Source organism: Herpailurus yagouaroundi, unplaced genomic scaffold (assembly GCF_014898765.1).
Source record: "Herpailurus yagouaroundi ecotype Mexico unplaced genomic scaffold, PumYag 221, whole genome shotgun sequence".
Classification (NCBI taxonomy): domain Eukaryota; kingdom Metazoa; phylum Chordata; class Mammalia; order Carnivora; family Felidae; genus Herpailurus; species Herpailurus yagouaroundi.
The window spans coordinates 520,255-537,156 of record NW_024412452.1 but is presented as its reverse complement, the minus strand read 5'-3'; the positions used below and the strand labels follow the sequence as shown (position 1 = coordinate 537,156).

General features: G+C 40.8%; 1 protein-coding gene across 1 annotated transcript in view; it reads left to right on the top strand.

Moving 5' to 3' along the window:
- The window catches only part of KCMF1 (potassium channel modulatory factor 1), an 80,393-nt gene that overhangs the window by 59,791 nt on the left and 3,700 nt on the right, over positions 1-16,902 (top strand). Inside the window, exons 4-6 of the mRNA XM_040458359.1 lie at positions 8,636-8,737; positions 11,941-12,115; positions 14,214-14,496. Of these exons, the coding sequence (XP_040314293.1) occupies positions 8,636-8,737; positions 11,941-12,115; positions 14,214-14,496 (560 nt within the window). The remainder of the gene's footprint in view (positions 1-8,635; positions 8,738-11,940; positions 12,116-14,213; positions 14,497-16,902) is intronic.

Genomic DNA, 16,902 nt, shown 5'->3' with positions numbered 1-16,902 from the left:
ACCCCGGCAGATTTTTTGGAGTTGTGAGCAGGGAAGGAAATGATAGGAGATATTTTGGGGATTCCAGATTTGTTCTGGGATAATCCTATATACATGTGTCATGACATTTTTAAAATCTATTTCTGTAAGAAATAAGTTCCTTAAATGCCTGCTATTTGAGAGTATGTTGTTCTTCCTGGGTAGGGTTTTCATTGCTTTCTACTTTCTTCTGTGTTGAAGTTGAATTAAAATCCTGTAAGGGAAGGAAAACAGGCAGTTTTCTGAATGGGAAGGGGAGCACTGGGTAAAATAGCAGGTGTTACACACATTCATTTTGAGTTTTTTTTTCTTTAGCCACTAGTCTGGTTTCTTCTTTGTCCTATAAAATACTGGTTTGTCTAGTTCAGTGTCCAGACAGCTAATTTTAAGTCAAAGAAATGTTCTGCAGGGTTTGTAGAAAGATTTGTAGGAAGGATGGTGTAAAGATGGGAGCTCTTCGACAACTGTTGGCAAATTACAGGGTGACTCAGAAGTTCTTTAAATGCTTTTCAGTCTTGTCTCTTCTTTTCCGGACCTGCCCCTCAGATTTAAAAAAAAAAAAAAAAACTGGTAAAATTATTTGAAGATGCCAGTCTTGATGTTCATAGCTGAGGTCACCTTTTTCTAGGAAGCTCTGGCAAACTCAGTCTTACTTGACAAACTGGTTATGCCCTTGAGAAGGGGAACATGCAGAAAGCTTCAGTCCTCATCAGACTCTAACTTAAACTCACTGTAAACCACACAGACCCACTGACTAAGGTAGAGTTTATTTCTGATTCTTCACTAAAATTGCTTCTTGCTCTCAGGCACTGCCTCCCTGCCCCTGTCTCCCTGCATCTTTCAGGCTCTTCTTGATACCACTAAGAGGTAAGAGGTTCCCATGTCCTTTCTCAAAGTCTACAGGTAATAAATATAGCTTGCACCGGGTTAGATTAAGAAAGTGGAGCTGACATTGGGGTTTTTCTTCTAGGTGAGCATGGGTGCTCATATCTGGAGTGAATTGTGGGCAGGATAAAGAAAAAAGACAGTTCTGAATCCTTTGGAGTTATTTTTTACTGTTGCTAAATTATTTTTTTTTTATGTTTTTAAAATGTTTTATTTTTATTTTTGAGAGAGAGACAGAGCACGAGCCGGGAGGGACAGAGAGAGAGAGGGAGAGACAGAATCTGAAGCAGGCTTCTGACTCTGAGCTGTCAGCACAGAGCCCAACAGCACAAGGCTTGAACCCACGAACTGTGAAATCATGACCTGAGCCGAAGTCAGACACTTAACCGACTGAGCCACCCGGGAGCCCCATCAATGTACACATATAATTTAAATTTCTGCCCAAAAAACATATTTAAGGAGATGCCTGGCTGACTCAGTCGGTAGAGGGTATGACTCCTGTTCTCGAGGTTGTGGGTTTGAACCCCATGTTGGGTGTAGAGATTACTTAAAAGGGAAAAATCAAGGGGTACTTGGGTGGCTCAGTCAGTTAAGCATTCAGCTTTTTCTTATTTTTAAGATTTAAATTTATGTATTTATTTTGAGAGAGAGAGCACACATGGAACAGGGAGGTGGTGGCAGAGAAAGAATCCCATGCAGACTCCACACTCAGTGCAGAGCCCGATGCGGGCTCGATCCCACATACCTGACATCATGACTGAGCCAAAAGCATCACTTAACCAGCCGAGCCACCCAGGTGCCCCAAGCATCCAATTCTTGATCTCAACTCAGATCTTGATCTCAGGGTCAGTTCAAGCCCCACCTTGGGCTCCGTGCTGGGCATGAAGCCCTACTTAAGAAAAAAAAAATCTTTAAGTAAGTAAGTAAAATAACATTTAAAACCAAAACTTAGTTATTTAGGACTTTTAAATCACGTATAAAAATGTAAGGAAGGGGCTTCTGGGTGGCTCCGTTGGTTGAGTGTCCAACTTTGGCTCAGATCATGATTTCACAGCTTGTGAGTTCGAGCCCTGTGGCGGGCTCTGTGCTGACAGCTCAGAGCCTGGAGCCTGCTTCAGATTCTGTGTCTCCCTCTCTTTCTGCCCCTCCCTCCCTCTTTTTCCCCCCCCCCCCCCCGTCTCTCTCTCAAAAATAAATAAACATTTTTTTACATGAAAAAATTGAAAAAAATGTAAGGAAAATTAAAACTTTTGTATATAGCAAACACTCCTAAAATTCTAAATGCTACTCTTTAGAAGCATGTGACACTTCCAACCTAAGTATTAAAATGGGGAGAACGGAACTGAGGAGAAAAATAAATTCAATATGAAGTAACTCCTACTTCATTATAAGTTAATTTCAGTGTTGCGCTGTAACAATAGAAAATTAGATTGTAATCCAGTTGAATGGTGTGCTCACTCAAATCTTGAAAGGACCTATGTCTATATTGGCAAACTGGATGGTTAAGGTGCAAGTGGCTACAACTTAGATAGTTCTAGGCCCAAAAGATTTTCCAGTAGTGCTTTATGTATCTCTTCAAAGCAAAACTCCAGCATTCAGTCTTATATTTATTATAGCTGCAGATTTTATAAGATGAACCACTTTTAATTGGGTAGGAGATCAAAAACCTGACATCACCAATAAACCTCAGCAATAGTTAGCTTGGTAGATTATCAACTTTATGTTTGTTTAACTCTAAGGATTCAAATGCATTTGAAGGCTTTTTTATGTGTCTTGGCTTTAAATTCTAATAGCTCTTTTTGGATCATCACTTTTCAGTAAAAGAAATTCTGTTAAAAACATCTCATTATATTGCAAGTGATCAGAAAATTTTGCCTAACAGAACAAGCGTGGGGTATATCTAGAGGTGAGTTTAAGAGCCCTTCAAAAGAAGAGACATGAATTGTAATCTGGTTTGAATAAATAATGAAAAATACATCCCAATTTATAAGAAGAGACGAAACTAAAAAAAAAAAAAAATGGAATTTGTATGAACTTGAATGGTGGCAGGATCACCATGTTCACTGTCTTCGTTTCTTAATATTTTTATAACCCAGGATATTAAGTGAACACTGATTTGGTCCTCAGTAAATACTTAATGAATTTGTTAATCCATAGTAACAAAATTATACAATATAACAAATTTGACTGGTGAGAACTTTCATAACTTTCATTAACTAGCCCACCTGGACTTCTTGGCATAGATCCTTTAACTAGAAAACTGACGCAGTTGTAAACAGTAGCACAAGAGAAACCGTGTTTATTGCAGTCCCAGAAGGTGCCCCATATCTGAAACAGTGCTCACAAGGCTTTGTTACATGTTTTCATTTAAATTTATATAACCTACACATATGAGAAGAAAGGAAGAAGAAAACACCAACTTAAAAAGAAGCTGTTTTTGTAAATGTCCTTTGGAAACCTAGCTTGAAACTCAGAGCACAATAAATAAGTACGAGGTTGGCAGAACACATCATGTGGTGAATTTTGATTTTGAAGCTAGCTTAGGAAAAGCCTATGTAATCCTGTATTAGAAAGTTAGTAGAGGGGCGCCTGGGTGGCTCAGTCAGTTAAGTGTCTGACTCTGGATTTCAGCTCAGGTCATAATCTCACAGTTCGTGGGATTGGGGCCAACATAGGAGTCTGCTCTGTCAGCACAGAGCCTGATTGGGATTCTCTCTCTTCCTCTCTCTGCCCCTCTCCCACTCACACACTCTCTTTCTCCCAAAATAAATAAACATTAAAAAAAAAAAAGAAAAAAGAACTTTCTCTCCTCCCCATTTATTAAAAAAAGAAAGAAAGAAAGTTGGTATAATATTAACAAAGGAAAATTATTTGACTTGGAATTGTGTTTTTATCTTTCTTGTGCTTATGATGTGGGGGGGTGCACAAACTCACCGAACACAAGTAAATAAGCAGCTTTTCTGAAGGCAGTAGAGCTGTGGCAGTTATTCTTCACTGCATTGTAATTTTGCTGCAGAACCTGTAACTCCTCAGATACAAGAGTAATACCTTTAATCTTCTTAACCGTGATTCACTTCATAACTTGACCCACAGCTGTAGTAGAGAAAAGGAACAAGGAGAAGGAATGTTCATGTAATGACTGGACAGAAAGCAAAGTAACAGGAAGGTGGGGGGCCGCAGAAGGGCTTTATGTGAGAAAATGTGTGGGTGCCTGAGAGAAATTGAGTCGTTAGTTATAAATAGGAAGAGGGTGAGGGGAACACAACATTCACTTTACCTTCCCTTCTTTGCCCTCAGAGGATGATGTAAGAAGATTCTCTGTTCTAGATCATTCCTGGGTCAATTATTAAGGACAAGTTGGAAAGGGAGATTTTAGTGGCCTTTCTCTAGATAAATGTTCGTGACTTCTGAACGTATCTCCCCAAGTATTAACCAAGAACATTACGTTTAGTATGTAAAGTGTGAAGTGCTTTCTGAGGCCTCTGAATTCTTGGAGTAAGGCACAGTGGCTCTCAGCATAACAACTGTAAAACATGTGGCCTCAACCCACACAGACTTTGTGGCCCATCTGAAGAGCAAACTAGCTTATTTGACACAATTGGAGAATAACACCAGGAAGGAGTCAGAGGGCTTTGGGACTTCATGTAGGCCTTGAAAAAATGGGTATGATTTCAAAAAGTGGACAGAATGGGAAGGTAAAGGCATTATTCAGAGGGAAGAGACAACATGAACTAAGATGTGGTATTGAGAAAGAAACATAGTAGGTAGAAGGGATGGTAAGGTATTGATTGTTGTGGGAAATAATGGGAAATAAAATGGAATCAGGTGAGTACGGCCAAATACTAGAGAACCATTAAAATGAGAACATTTGTCCACTTGGTCTGGTGGATAATAAAGAGGTTTGACATTTGTACAGAGGAATAATGTTACTTTCTCCACCATCATGCCACCCGGGCTTTTACTTGGGAATGGAAGGATGGTAGGATTTGAGTGATTCTGTAGGCCTTTTGTGACAAGATGAACCTAATCATAATGATTATGTGGATGAAAATGAATCTTTTTGAAAAAGGGTCCAAAAAATGAACTACAAAGAAGCTATGCTGCCATAAGATCATCGTTGCCAGACAAACGATGCATCAAACATTTGTTGTGTTACTAGAAAGTAACAATAGAAGATGATATAGGGAAATCACAGCTTTTGAACAGTTACTCAAAAGGAACATATTTCTCAGAGATCTAAAATTAATCAGATAAATGAAATAAATGAGTTTATCAAGTTTCAGAAACCTAGTCAAGAAATGCCAATTGCCAAACCAGTTATTTCACTTAAAGTGTTTGCTGCTACAGGGCGCCTGGGTGGCTCAGTCAGTTAAGCATCTGACTCTTGATCTCAGCTCAGGTCATGATCTCACAATTGGTGGGGTTGAGCCCCAGGTCGGGCTCTGCACTGATGAGCCTGCTTGGGATTCTCTCTCCCCTCTCAACAACCCCCCCCCCCCCATTCTCTGTGTTTCTCTCTCAGTAAATAAATAAACTTTTAAAAAAGTGTTTGCTGTTAACAAGAAGCTTAGTGTCCCAGAATCTGAGTTCAAGGGCAGTTTCAAGTGGTCTGAGAGGATGATGCTCCAAAGTGGGTCAGCCTCATGGTAAAGAACCAGCCTAGCTCTCAGCATCTGCTGAATGATTTTGGTGCAAGACTGATCTCTCTGTAGTGCTGTGGTCTAGTAGCTTCAGTTCAAGCTAGGTTATATACTGGATCAGATAGACAGTTTTTTAAAATGCATTTTCTGGAACAGTGAACAAAATGGCCAAGAAACTTGGAATGAAGCCTATCCAAAAAAAAAAAAAAAATGGAGAAGAGCTCACTACATCATGAGAACTTAACCCCTCTGTGGCTGTTTTTGTGTCTCCCTCTCTCTCTGCACCTCCCCCACTTGTGCGCTCTCTCTCAAAAATAAAAACAGTAAAAAAAAAGAAAAAAGAAAGAATTTGAGCCAGGTGATAGTAAATACAACATTTCATGTTTCATTCCTCAGGATATTTATTATTTTTAAATACCGTTGTATATTTAAGCTGTATTTACCAAACTTACCTAATTGTAAGATAATTGGGACCCTTGTCAAAAATATAGATTTTCAAATCTCCTAGAATCAGTTTCCAGGCAGGGGCCTAGAGAACTGTGTTTTTACCAAATATTCTGGATGAATTATATCCTCAGCCAATTTCAGGAAACACTGACTTATGCCAGTTCAATATGCCTGAACACTGGCAAGTTGTCATTGCGTTAAGATAATGTGTTACATGGAATTTGCTTGTTCAAGTAATAGATGTTACTATATCATGTGGCAGTTGAAGCATGATAAATATTAATGTTGACAGACTGGTAAGTTTAGGGTTAACAGTGTATCTTTTGTGTGGAATTTTTCTGTCCTCTGCAAAATACTGGGTGTGTGGAAGTAAAGACACACTCAAAACTAAGCACTAGTCTACATCCCCATCTCGAAGGTGCTTTTCTAGGGTATAGGAGGCTGTCGGTCCTGTTAGGGCATTCTTAGTACATTTGATATCTGTACTTTCCCATTTCGTCTTCCTTCTGGGAATGCATATTCTCAAGGATACTTCTCTCATCTAAGAACATTTGCGTGTGTCCTCAAAGTACTGAAACTTCTACAGTTATCTTTTGTGCAGTTCGAGTTGTGCATAGACCTTAGCCAAAGGCCAGTCTAAAGCAAATGTCTTAGAAGGAAGGTGCCTTTTCCTCTTACTGGTTATTTTTTCTGTGGATAAAAATCTTAACACTTGTAATCTTGTCGCATTGTAATAAAGCTCTGCATTGTCCAGCACCTGTTAAATTGTTGCAAAATTGAGGGACTCAAAAATATCTAAGCTGGCTTGTTTGTTTCATTTGTTAAACTGGAGGTTGTTTCTGCTTCTCCAAACCTGTTGGTCTTTTTGTTTTAAGCAAGTCTGGTCACGGTTCCCAAACAACAACCAAATCACACTGTCCTGCCTTTCTCAAAACCGTTGACAATCTAGCTAGGCAAGACAGAAACACACAAAAAGTAAAATAAGTACAGCGCACACTGCCTGGCAGTTTCATAGTACAGGAATGACACAGACAGTAAAACCTAAATTCCTGGGAAAGAGAGTTGATTATCTGTAAATTTATGAACAGATACAATTGCTCTTCTCTCTGACAGGAAAAAATGTCTGAACACCTCTGTGGCATCTTCTAAGAAAGGCATGCACATGTTTATCCAGTGCTTTCTTCATTTCTTTGCAGGCACGTTCCTATGTGACCTCCCTTCTTCTTTTGCACACTGTCCTGCTTAAGTGTTATTTCTCATGAGCATCTTTAGGGTTTCTTAAGGATATTTCTCAGACTCCTGAAGCAGATATAATCAGAACAGCTGAATGGGCATAAGAGGAACTGGAATCAAATCAGAGTCAGACTTTCAGGGGACTTCTGCTTTCTAGTCCCGAGAAGATGGTGATTTGCGTTGGCATAGGCTCTGGGGATCAGATAGTTTGTTTTCCCGTCTGTATCCCAGTATTGGCCTTCCAAGTCTCGCCTGGCGCCTGCCTTTTCATCTCTTTTACACCACCACAGGCAGGCAGCAAGGTCAACCGAGTGCCTGAATTTTACTCCAGGTGAAAGAATTCAGAGATACAACATGTGTATTGGCAACGTAAATCACATATCCTAGCCTCAGTTCTTTTCTCCCTAGAGAGACACAAACCTAAAGCTTTGTACACTTCCTGGGGCTCCCTTTGGCTGTGCCCCTTTGCATCAGACCTTTCTGTTTGGTTCTGTTCTTTAGCTCTCAAGTTCTTTACACCTCAAGGCTTGGCTTCCACTCCTAGACCATCATTTACCCATTTGGATTTCTGGAAGAGAAGGGGCTTTTCCTCTCAAAGTTCCTTTCTCTTGATCCTACCCCTCTTCTTCCTGTGTCACCACTCCTCTCTAACCTACCGCTTCAGAAACCACATTTCCAGCCTCTGAAGGCTTCCCTGAGCTCTGTGTGTGCACACACACTTTATTCCTTTCTCCTATCCCTTGCCCTAAGGCGCACAAGAAGTTGGTCTTCTACTCCTTGACCTTAACCTGAACAAGCTTTTGTTCCGCCTCCCATTCCTCTGAAAGATAGAGTTCTAAAAATGGGCTCCCATCTCCATTTTCCCTTGGAAGTCCTATTCATGAATTTATAGAGCATATTTGCACATTACCAGTAATCACTGTCTTAATATATGAGCTTGTATAGCTGTATTTTAATAAGAGCTTTGCTGTTGTATTTGGAGATTGGCCCTCAAATCTAGCTTACTTTGGGGAGGCTTATGTCTCCGTCTTTACCATTCAAGACCAAACTTAGTCAGATGTGAATGTGCACTAATTAAATAGCACATCTTTAAACAAAATTTTTTTTATGGAAAGTGTTTTGTCAGACCATGCAAATGAATCGGCCAGGCTGTTAGAAGGCTTTACCAGAGCTCAAGTTTGAGCTGTTTGTCTAGAACCGTTGTGTCTGACCCTGAGAGGTTATCTCTCGGAGTTGTAAGTAACAGCGTGGATGTGCCGTAGTTCATATTCAGGCCTCCGTTGCTGTTTACTAGTTCAGGATCTCTACTGTGTTGTTGCCTGGTTAAAACTCAGTTATAGTAAAATATTCATCCAACAAGATGTCTGATCAATATCCATCTATTAAATCTGCTTTCTTTACTTTCATTTCAGATTTGTCCAATATGTGCAGCATTACCTGGAGGCGATCCTAATCATGTCACGGATGACTTTGCAGCTCATCTTACACTTGAACACAGAGCCCCTAGAGATTTAATATCCTTTTAAGAGGCAAGAAGGGATAGAGTTGTTTGTAATGTTTGTCATTTTGATTATTTTTAAGGACAATATACCCAAAGAGATAAACTAACTTCCAATTTATTTGAGTTTATTTGACCTTTCCTAAAAGTGACTCGGTGTTGAGATGCAATTTATTTCTCTTGTTACATGCTGTGCCCGTCACATGAACAACACTCACTGAAAGCCGCCTTGCTCGTCATCTTCACTTCGTTTCGGTCAGATGCCCTTAAGACCCTTTGCCCAGGTGATAAGTCTTCAGCAGGGTGTTTTCATACGAAAGAGGAAAACACTAATCCGAATTAAAATCTAGTTGAGTACAAGGAGAATTTATGTGCTTCCCCTCTGTGTCCTCTGTTGCCGTACCCCATTCTAGTGGGGGATGATGAGCAGGAGTGCATGCCGGGGCTCCTCTCCCTTGGGAGCCCCTTTCTCCAGAGACTGTCATTCCCCGCCCAGTCTCTGAGTAGGATCGCATCAGTTCACGGCCAGCTCTGAAGTCCTTTCCCGCTTTCCTTTCTGCTTCCCCTTCGCAAGTCTGTCTCTCAGCAGTTGCTGGTGATGTTCCCTGTGATCTTCAAGAGATGAACGGCCCACCGGAGTAATTAATTTTGTGCGCTGTGTGCTTCTCGTCTCAAGTTATGAATTGTTTTTCGAAAACTGTCACCTATTAACTCAGGGGTCCATTTTCATGTAAAGGTTTCAGTATTCATTGCAGTTTGAAGTGGTTCAAGAGCTAATCACGACTTTCCTCTTTGCCAGACTTTATTCTGATTTCTTTGATTGCCTCCCGGCAACCATAATCCAGCCATGGTCCTACTGAGGAAGAAACTGGCTTGACGGTTTTCTTGTCCCCCAGCTCCCATCCCTTGCTCACAGTTCCCAATGTTCTAATTGGCAGCATGGCCCTTCGGAGTTAGGGGAATAAAAGAAAACGAAAGCGAATACAAAGATATGGAGCCAACCTAAGAAATGAAAATGTCAGCCAGACCTGAGCCAGTCAAGGACAGAGGAACAGATGACACCACTTTTCCTCTCTCCTAAGTGCTGAGGACATGAAAGCATAATGAAGAAAGTTGTGATTTTTTTTGTTTTTTTCTTGAAGAGAATAAGAAAACCTGAATGGGCCAAGAATACCTAAGTCTTTGAGTCACTTCGCATTTTATATGAAAGAATCTTAAAACAATACGGAGCAGGGTTATGCTTGATCCCTGTTCTGCACCATCTTCATGGAGAAGCTAGGCAAGTAATTGCAAGCCAGGCTGTTATCCTGAATCCTGAACTTTTTCAGCAAGTTCGGGGTCCTGTAATGAAATTAGTATCCATTCAGTAGAATGTCCCGTGTCACCTACATCCATTTTTGTGAGATTTTTATAAGTCCCTGGTTATCAAGAGAACATTAAATTATGCAAAATAAAAATAGGAGAAGGCATATGTTACATTTTAGATTCCTAACCAGTATTGCCATTAAGCTCTGGAAAACAAAACGTTGACATTGCAGTTATCCTGGAAATATACTGATTTTTCAGGTTCTTCAAGTGATTCTGTGTGGTGACTTTGTCATGAGGGAATAGCTTCTCTCCGAACCTCATTAGGCACCAGAATTTTTTTTTTTCTCTTTAGATGGAACCTTCCTAAAGTGTACTTTTTACACCTAGATGCTTTTTTAAAAACAAAATATGGTGATCATAACATTACTTCCTGTAAAACCTAAGCCATTATCATGAATACCATGATGAAACAGTACACATTATAATGGCACCTGAGGGCTTCAGTAATCACTCATCCTATCCTTAAATCACTCCAAAATCATCGGCTGAAAACTGGGAAGCCAGCAAAGTTATTCTGCACCAGGGCGCCTGGGTGGCTTAGTCGGTTAGGTGTCCCGACTTTGGATCAGGTCATGATGTCACGATTCATGAGTCTGAGCCCCACATCAGGCTTTCTGCTGTCAGCATAGAGCCCACTTGAGATCCTCTGTCCCCCACTCCCTCTCTGCCTCTCACCTTCTTGCGCTCTCCCTCTGGCTCTCTCAAAAATATTTTCAATAAACGTTTTTTTTAAAAAGTCATTCTGTACCATATAGCTGTTCCATGTACTGCTTTGAAAGAAAAGTCTCTTTGGCTGTGCTTTACCCATACATTTGCCTGTGTGGAAACACAAGGTTGTCTTCATGAGTTTGGGCGGCTGTTTGCTGTTCAGGACCTTCTTTACTCATGTCTTCATGAGTTTGGGCGGCTGTTTGCTGTCAGCTGTAGAAGGTGGGTTAGGCTGCTAGCTTTGACGTTTTGTTTTGTTTTGTTTTTTTTAAGTAATTTCTTCTGACAGCCAGCCAGGCGCCCCTTGGAATTTGACCTCTTGATAAATGTGGTGTTACTCTCTCTCTGTCCACTGTTATTAAAAAATTTAAATCTAGTTTTCAGTTTAGCAGCAGCATTAAAAAACAACTTGAAGACAGATTAAAACTAATAACCAAAAGGAGTCTTTTATTCCTGAATTTAAATTATTCATGCAGGGGGCACCTGGCTGGCTCAGTCAGAGAGCATGCAACTCTTGATCTCTGGTTGGTGAGTTCGAGCCCCATGTTGGGTGTAGAGATTACTTAAATAAAAAAAAACCTAAAAAACTGTAAAAATGTAAATAAAACTGCTCATACCGTTCTTTTCTATTCCAGATGATAATTGAGACTTGATTAGCATAGCTCCCCTCAGATAAAAAAATTGATGCTTATTAATTTTGGTTACTTCAGTATGAACATATATGAAATTCATCCCTGAGGTCAGGGTAAGGCGATGCCTTATCTTGGGAGTCTGACCCAATGGTGCCCTTTACCCCACCTGGTTATTGTCGCTGGAGGCTAGGAAGAAATTTGTTCCTATCTGGAAAAACATTTTTCCCTTTGAAAACACACACACACACACACACACACACACACACACACACACTCTCTCTCTCACACTCACTCACTCATTCACTCACATGTTGCTTTGTATTTGAGTGTCTTTTTTTTAGCGTTAATAGCCCTTGTAGATATGGTTGTGATGTTTGCATTCTAAATGAAATGTGCTATTTTTAAATGCTTACAATTTAGGAAATCTGCATGTCTGTCTAACAGGGGCTCGAGTGATTTTTTTTTTTCTTTCTGTGAAATACTTGGGTTCTTTTCTTAACTTTGGAGTTACGATGAATCGAGTGGTGTTCGACATGTACGTAGAATGTTTCACCCTGGCCGGGGACTAGGAGGTCCTCGTGCTCGTAGATCAAACATGCACTTTACTAGCAGTTCTACTGGTGGACTTTCTTCCTCTCAGAGTTCATATTCTCCAAGCAATAGGGAGGCCATGGATCCTATAGCTGGTAAGTTAGTTTCCCATTAATAAAGGAAATGGCCAGGGAGGGGGCCTTCCTTTAAAATGTTTTGGTGGAATTTGTGGTTTTAGTCTCTCATCATGCTCCTACATTCCTTCACAGAACTTCCCCAAATTTTATTAGTATGAAATATTTTAAAAGTGGGCAACATAAAGTAGTTCATATCATTCTGACATTTCTTTAAGCACTTAGAGCAGAAGATACTAAGAAATGGCTCTGGGTTCTATTTGTGGCCTGTATTGAAACCCAAGAAAATGATCAAAGATTTCAGAGTCGGAAGACTTTCAGAGTTCCATGGTTCAACCCCCCAAACACACAGATAATAAAACTAATTGACAAGACTAGAGAATTAAGCTCTTCTCATAGAAGAAAGTAAAGTAGGAGTTTCTCTGTTCTTGCCTTGATTTGAGAACTATACTCTTAGGGAACATACTAAAAAGTATGTGTTTCAGTAGCTTGAGAAAATCTTATTTAAAAAACGACAACATTTGAATATGTAGTTCATAGCCAAGTCCTCTGGGCTTAGTACATGACCAACCTGGGAAGCCAGCAGCAGAGCAAAGAGGTTGGAGGTGAAAATACAATGTCAGAAATCACAGTAGCCTGAGACTGTAAGATGCACGAAACACAGACAGGCTAAGGTAAGACTCTGGGAAGCCTGTACAAGTTCTGAAATGTGTGCGCATGGTGAATATGTGCCTGAAAATCGTGATGCACCTTGCAGAACACCCTGGGACGCTGGTAAGTGTGGATCTGTGGTACAAACTAGGAACAGTTTTACTCATACAATGTTCTTTAAAATGTACAGACCTACAGATATAACCTCTAAATTCCAAATGTGCTTTGGGCATTTGGATGTGCAATAAACCCTGTGAACTGAGTTTTGGGGATTTTAAAAAATACTTCTTCATCCAAAGGGAATATTTACCTACTGTCTTTGTTAGTAGGCTTTTTGTAAAAGTTCATTTCTGGAAACAAAATTCAAAAGTGAGAAATTCTTTCCAATTTTTTCTGCCGTTGGAAATTAGTTTATGTTAGTTGTAGGCTATATGAAAGAATGGTGTAAGAACCTGTGGGATAAAACAACAGTGAGCTAGAAGACAGAAACACCCGTTAAAGAATTTTAACGGCGAAGAGTATTTGCTAGTAAGGCAGACAATTCCACGTAATTCCACGTAAGCTAGGTGGAACTCTCCCATGTGGGACAAGGCGCTTCCTGCACCCTACTTAGATGAGGACTCAGGGACAAAGGTCCACATTGCTCTTGGTGAGTTCAACCTTATCGAAAGAAGAGAGTCTGGATTGTAACAGGCCACTAACTAGGCTGTACAGTCAGGAGCCAGTCAGCCTTACTGAACATCACCAGTGATAGTCCAGTGGTACTCCAGGACTCTCAAATGACAGTACCAGAAAGTACCAGAGACAAGGCAAAGGTGAGTGGTGCAAGGGTCACAGATAGAAATGATCTGGGCCTCTTGGATGTAATTCGGATCATCATTCAATCATTGAGTAAATGTTTGAGGCCTACTATGCGCCAGGCACTGTTCTAGGAGCTGGAATAGTATAAATGGTAGACTTGACCCCTTCTTTCATGGAGCTTGTATGGAGAAGGTTTATATTATGATTGGGCCAGCAGATGATCCACTTTAATTTACTACAATATTGAGAGAAAGTATAACTAAATTAGTCCATTAAGCAACAATCTGTTATGTTCTGCTTAAAAATAATTGTATGTGGGTTAATATTCATGGATTTGCATTCTCCATGCCCAACAGCCGCTACCTCCAGGAGGCATTCTAAAAGGTACCGAGGGGCGGCGCCTGGCTGACTCAGTCAGTAGAGCATGCGACTCCTGGTCTTGGGATTGTTAAATTCAAGACCCACGTCGAGTGTAGAGATTACGACTTACAAATAAAATCTTTAATAAAAAGAAAGGTGCTGAGCTCCCAGCTGAACTTTGTGTTGCCATGGATACCCACCTGCCTGTTGGCCATCGTTTTTAATGCTCCTCTAAAAGCGCGATCTTCAGCCTTTTGTTTCCCGCAGCATCTAACGAGACATTAACCCCCTTCGTTTCCGTTGGCAGAGCTGCTGTCTCAGCTGTCAGGAGTGAGGCGGTCCGCGGGAGGACAGCTTAACTCTTCGGGCCCTTCCGCTTCGCAGTTGCAGCAGCTGCAGATGCAGCTGCAGCTGGAGCGGCAGCACGCGCAGGCGGCGCGGCAGCAGCTGGAGACCGCCCGCAACGCCACCCGGCGCGCTAACACGAGCGGCGTCACCACCACGATCACGCAGTCCACGGCAGCGACCAACATCGCCAACACGGAAAGCAGTCCGCAGACTGTCCACAATTCCCAGTTTCTTTTAACAAGGTAGCTCGTCTGTCCACACAGCTTTAACAAGCAGTGGTTGGCTGGCGCCACGTGGTCTGAAATGATCTTTTCTCTCTTGTGCCTTGTCCGTGTTCTTAAAGGCTGTGTTTGATCCGACCCTTAAAACTCACGATCTCTCCGCAAAACCGCATATTCAGTATTTCCCCGAGAATGTGAAGAATAGTGGTTAACACAGAACTGCTAGTGGTCTCGTTCTGACAGTCAATTATCATCTCATGTGAATTTTTTTCCCCGTTTTGCCCATACAACTGAAACACCATTCTCATTACATTCTGGGGACATATTAGGTATCTTTATTGTCATAATTAACATTGCTTTCCTTTTATTGCCAGTTTCAGTCAGCTGTGAAACATAAAAGGTAGGGGAGAGGATTTCACAACATAGTGGTTTTCTCCTGAGAATTTCTAAAGAAGCAGGATTTAAGTTCTTGAAATTGGCACAAGCAAAAGTGACAGTTTTCAAAAATTTTTACCATAATGCAACAAATACTGTGTGCAGTACATACGGTAAATGGCTTTACTGGATGGAATAGAGTTCTTACCTGCTTCTGAAAACTACCATCAGCAACTGAACATCTTTTTCTCCCAAGCCTGTTGGCATTTTATGTGACTTTTAAGAACATAAGGAATTTTAGAAAGAGCAGTGATGAGAAGACTTAGGCTCAACAGGTAATGAACCTGGAATAATCTGGGCCTTTAACAGAGCATAGAGGAATATGAAGTAAAAACTGGGAAGTGAAGGAGAGAAGCAGTGTAATGTATCAGTTACCTCCAAACTGATGCTAGAAGACAATATTAGTTCTCTGTATATTTCATTTATATCATACTTGTAAATGTCTCTGTTGGTACAGTGGCACCTGTGCCTAGTTATAAATAATATGTTTTGGATGCAGAATAAAAAATGATTGCGGACCCCTGTCTAGAGCCCCAGGTTTGCCACTACCTAGTTCGGACCTTTGGCAGATCACTTCTCTATACCTCAGTCTCATCATCAACAGCCTATGAGTTTTGCCTCATGAGAAAGAGAATTATTTTGAGGATGAAATGGAATATTGGTATATGTACGGTCTAGCTCAGTATCTGACATATAATAAAGGCCCAATTAATGGTTCCCATTATTCTCGTTTGTTAGGGGCTAAGGAGGAGGTTTCAGGTGGGGGAATTTACCTTGGGATTATCTCTGCAAAGACAGTAACTGTGCTTGGTGATTACCAGAAAATGTTGCTTCAACATAAACCGCAGAGCCACAGATGGAGCTACCCTTGCTGCCATGTAGCCTTACCTTTTTGGGTCTTCCAGCTTGGCAGGTCTAGATACTTACCTCAACAGGAGACCTGACAATGTGTATATCCACTGAGAGTTCACTGACTGTGGGTGGAATGAATGAATATCTTTGGAAAAGACATCTTCTCACCCTTGACGCTTGGCCTGTTCTTTTTCTTTAGCCTGAAACTCAGTGGGCTTGATTTGGGATTTTTCTCTCTGTAGTTCTTCTACACCACACCCAACTCCTAGGGCGTGGTGTGAGTGGCCTCTGAGCAGCCTTCCTGGATTCTGGTCATAGCTTCTTGAAGGGCCCCTTCTGTCATCTGATACAGTACGTTGCACATATCTTACAGTTTACAGACCACTTTTCCTACCTTTCACTGTATCATTTGATCCTGACTGGTAAGATCTATCTTAGGTAGTATTTCCAGAAAAACGTTACCTGGGACTTTATATATTCTAAGGAACATGTAGAGTTACTTACGTTCAGGGTTTTTTTCTTGACAATTTTGGGCAAAACTAACAAAAGTAGTTCATTTATTATTGGGCTTCTCAGAACTTTAACTATATTAATACGCATTATGAATCTTTAAGGGGAGGAAAGCTTCAAGGCTGTAGTATTTCCAAAGAAAAAACCTGGTCTCTGGTCACATAGCCCTTATGTGATCTATGTGGGGCCCAAGCCTTATCTTTGGCCTCTTTAACCAGGCACAGTTCCTGTTCATGGCACCCTGGAACTCATCGTGGGGAAACCGTTGCCTTGGGATCCAAATTGTGGATCTTTTAGAAAATTATTGTTGCAGGGCTTGGGTCAGATTTCAGTCTTTTTGGCAATAGAGTCAGCTAACTGGCTAACTCCCAGTTTGAAGATCTTCACAAGCTTTGCAGTTACTTCTAGATCCCAAATGAAGTTTGGCACATTAGGAGATCTAGCCCTGGTACCAGATTTTATCTACTTTTTAGGAATGAAATATTTTCTCAGTTATTTACTAAAAATAAAAACAATAATATTATAGGGTACCTGGCTGACTCAGTCAGTAGAGCATGTGACTCTTAATCGTCTTAAAAAAGAAAAAAAAAAAAAAAAACAGTAATATTGCAATTACATGCTCTCCAAAGT